Source organism: Aplysia californica, unplaced genomic scaffold (genome assembly GCF_000002075.1).
Source record: "Aplysia californica isolate F4 #8 unplaced genomic scaffold, AplCal3.0 scaffold00091, whole genome shotgun sequence".
Classification (NCBI taxonomy): Eukaryota; Metazoa; Mollusca; class Gastropoda; order Aplysiida; family Aplysiidae; genus Aplysia; species Aplysia californica.
Window position 1 is genome coordinate 322,051 of NW_004797361.1, and position 3,634 is coordinate 325,684.

At 42.8% G+C, this 3,634-nt stretch overlaps 1 protein-coding gene across 1 annotated transcript in view; it reads left to right on the top strand.

The window, feature by feature from the left end:
* LOC101846493 overlaps positions 1 to 3,634 on the top strand; it is a gene marked incomplete at its 5' end in the record, with an annotated part of 17,878 nt that overhangs the window by 5,559 nt on the left and 8,685 nt on the right. Inside the window, 1 exon segment of the mRNA XM_013080561.2 lies at positions 3,265 to 3,366. Coding sequence (XP_012936015.1) covers positions 3,265 to 3,366 — 102 coding nt within the window.

The following is a 3,634-nucleotide window of genomic DNA, read 5'->3' on the forward strand; positions in this document are numbered from 1 at the left end:
TTCTGTGTGGTTCAGTGTGTTGTGTTCTGTGTGGTTCAGTGTGTTGTGTTCTGTGTGGTTCAGTGTGTTGTGTTCTGTGTGGTTCAGTGTGTTGTCATGTTCTGTGTGGTTCAGTGTGTTGTCATGTTCTGTGGGGTTCAGTGTGTTGTCATGTTCTGTGTGGTTCAATGTGCTGTCATGTTTTTATCCAAAAAAGGAAAATCTCCGCCCCATAGATCCCAAGAAAACACAAGTTGCTAGATTTAGTTCTGAGCCCAAAATTTTAGTCGCTTTTTCTTGCAGTGTCGTAATATGTAGTAGTAGCTGGGCCCCCAGTCGAGGAAAGGAATGATCGGTGCATTAACATCAACTGAATATCATTGGTCTACTATACTCTACTGGAGTGGAGCAATAAATCTTGCTAGAAAAGTTACTCATGAGTTTCCAAGTTGCCAATATATATTAGAGGCATAGATTGATTCTCTATTCCGCTTTCGTGGTTGTACAGAAGCGTGTTGATTGTTCCCAGTAGCAAGAAAAAGAGTTTGACAAAGGTGTCCTGAAAAAGCGATGATGGGCATCAAACGAAAGGATCACAGTCATAGCATACTTTACTACAGGCCTTCTCCGCGTGCGGCTGGGGTCTCGGGCTGGGGGCCTACTATATCATTTAAGTATTAACGTCTATTTATCCAGTGGACTCCATATTCAGTCTCTGAGCATTTTTTCCAAAAGTAATTACAATATTTAGTCCTAAGTGACAGAAAAATAAAGAGCTATTTATAGTTATTTATTTACTACTTAGCCCTATTACTATTCGATCTGTTACGCAATTCGGAAAAAAAATGGAAATTAACGTCCACATAAAACAATGTAAACAAGACATGACTTGATCTATTGACTGTACATGCCTTATAAATGAGTAGGGGCCTACTTACCAAGCCAGTTTGGTGTGTCTCTGTACAGTATAATCCATGTGTCCAGGTGAGATAAGGGTGGGAAATATCGAACAATGAACAATGTTTGATTAAACGTTCCAAGTCAGACTGTTGCGTTGCTTTCTGCTGTGGGGTGTTTTTTTTACAAACATTGATCTCATCAATTACTACACTTAACATTTTATCAGTTTCCTTCTTCAATGGATCGCAATGTATATCTGTTCAATTACGATAATTTCAAAAGTTTCAATGCAGGTTCTTTTGAAGAGCGAGGAGTGGAAGCGTAACATTAGTTGTTATTTTTTTAATTGTTTGACAGAATCCGCCCACGTTTCTCTTGCATTTCGATCTCAAAACTGTCAGACATGGTTAACTTACTGAAAGATGTTCTGCAAAAAGAGTCTTTAACAATATTGAACAAAAGAAAAGCAAAGAAGGTCCACTGACATGCTCTATCACAAGGGATATTCAAGCCGTCTCTATCCAAGGAGCTTGTGTAGTGGCCGTACTTTTGGAAGTAGAAGGTTGTCTGTCCGAGTTGAGAAATTTCGTCCATCTCTTCGTCTTTGCGAGTAGCATAGCCAGCAATATAAATCAGCACAGATTGTGTCTCTGTACCAAGTGACTGCTTCAACTCAATTAGATTGTGTAAAGTTTCTGAAGCCCTTTCGTCTGTTTCAATGTTAAAATAGCAATTGGAGCAGGAGTGACCTGGTTCGTCAAGGTTTGAAAGGTGTGCATCAAGAGATAGAAGTAGTCTTGCACTGAGGACTAGATTACACACTATGCAGGACTCTGCCGTGCCAAGGCAAAGCCACGTATCTGCCTTTTTATGATTTTGAGTTACGTCACGCTGCCATTGGAGATACTATGGGCATGTCCCTTCAGCCTTCAGTTACGTCTGTTTGCCACAGTGAACTATCCTATCTGTAGTACAGATACGTCTTCCTGCCTTAGACACACGATGCAGAATGGGTATAGGCGTCCATTTAAACGAAGATGCAAAAACTAATTAAAATTTCTGGCAGATACGTCGGTCTGCTATCTAGGTCAGTAGTGTCATTGGCTGACAAAGCGGCGACGCGACAGACGGGAATCAGGGGGAGAGAAAGGGGGTCTAATGTTTCAGTTGCCTCCCTTACAGAACACACCGTGGGCCCCCTGTCCGAGACCCCAGTCCGAGACCCCAGCCGTCCGCAGGGAAGGCCTGCTAGTAAAGAACGCCATGATCACAGTCCAATTTAACACCAAGTAAAAAAAAGAAAACATGAGGCTAGATCTATAGGAACTACCAGATCTATACGGGTCGCACTCTTAAAACAGTGCTCAGTATTGCGCGACAATGCACGATAGTATCGAACAGAAGAACGACTTGAAATAAACAAACCTGGCGGATTTCCTAAAATTACAGAGACAGAAGCGTCGGCCTACAAAAGCGATCGGCGAAATAAAGAAATTTAGCTTTTTGCAGCTAAACTGTCTCAAAACTGAAAAAAGACGAAGGGCGTCATGATCTGGAGAATATTTTAAAGAATCTTTTGGCGAAAACCGCATGTCGATCGATGCAGCCATTAAAAAGCCTTTTGGATAGCAAAATTGGGCCACCACAAATAGATAATAGATTTGTCGTGTGAGGTTGAGAAATATTGTGTTGAAATACAATGTCCCCTAATGTTGAAAAAAGCAAGAGCAGACCCATATTGTAGGTATAATTGTTGAAAGAATGAAACAGTTTCCAAATGATGTTGGATAAGACCTGAATATTAATGGAACAATAGTTTGTAATAAAGTAGATCTATATTCTGTGAAAAGACTTGTGCTCGACACATCCATAAATCGCGTTAATTCATGAGGAAAACTGACAGAGATGTGGGTCGGGGCATGGAGGATTGTACTAGCTGTCTGTGAATTCTTGTCCTCCATGTTTGTGTTATGTCTGTGCCACATTCTTGTCCTCCATGGCTGTGTTATGTCTGTGCCACATTCTTGTCCTCCATATCTGTGTTATGTCTGTGCCACATTCTTGTCCTCCTTGTGTGTGTTATGTCTGTGCCACATTCTTGTCCTCCATGTCTGTGTTATGTCTGTGCCACATTCTTGTCCTCCATGTCTGTGTTATGTCTGTGCCACATTCTTGTCCTCCATGTCTGTGTTATGTCTGTGCCACATTCTTGTCCTCCTTGTCTGTGTTATGTCTGTGCCACATTCTTGTCCTCCATGTTTGTGTTATGTCTGTGCCACAGGGTTTGCTATTCTCTCATAGGATGTTAGATAAGACTGGAATGTTCTTTGACAAGTGCTATAAGTTCTTTCCACTGACACTAATGTTGTTGATGTTCTTCGACAGGCTCCACTCCTCGCCTCATCCAGCTACGCAAGACTCTGGCTCAGCTCAGGCCGGGGGAGGAAGTGCTGGCTCGCTGGTCGGACGATGGCTGGTACTACAGAGGTCAGTTGTAGGGTCAGGGTCAGACAATGGCTGGTACTACAGAGGTCAGTTGTAGGGTCAGGGTCAGGGTCAGACAATGACTGGTACTACAGAGGTAAGTGGTAGGGTTAGGGTCAGGGTCAGGGTCAGACAATGGCTGGTACTACAGAGGTCAGTTGTAGGGTCAGGGTCAGGGTCAGACAATGACTGGTACTACAGAGGTAAGTGGTAGGGTTAGGGTCAGGGTCAGGGTCAGACAATGGCTGGTACTACAGAGGTCAGTTGTAGG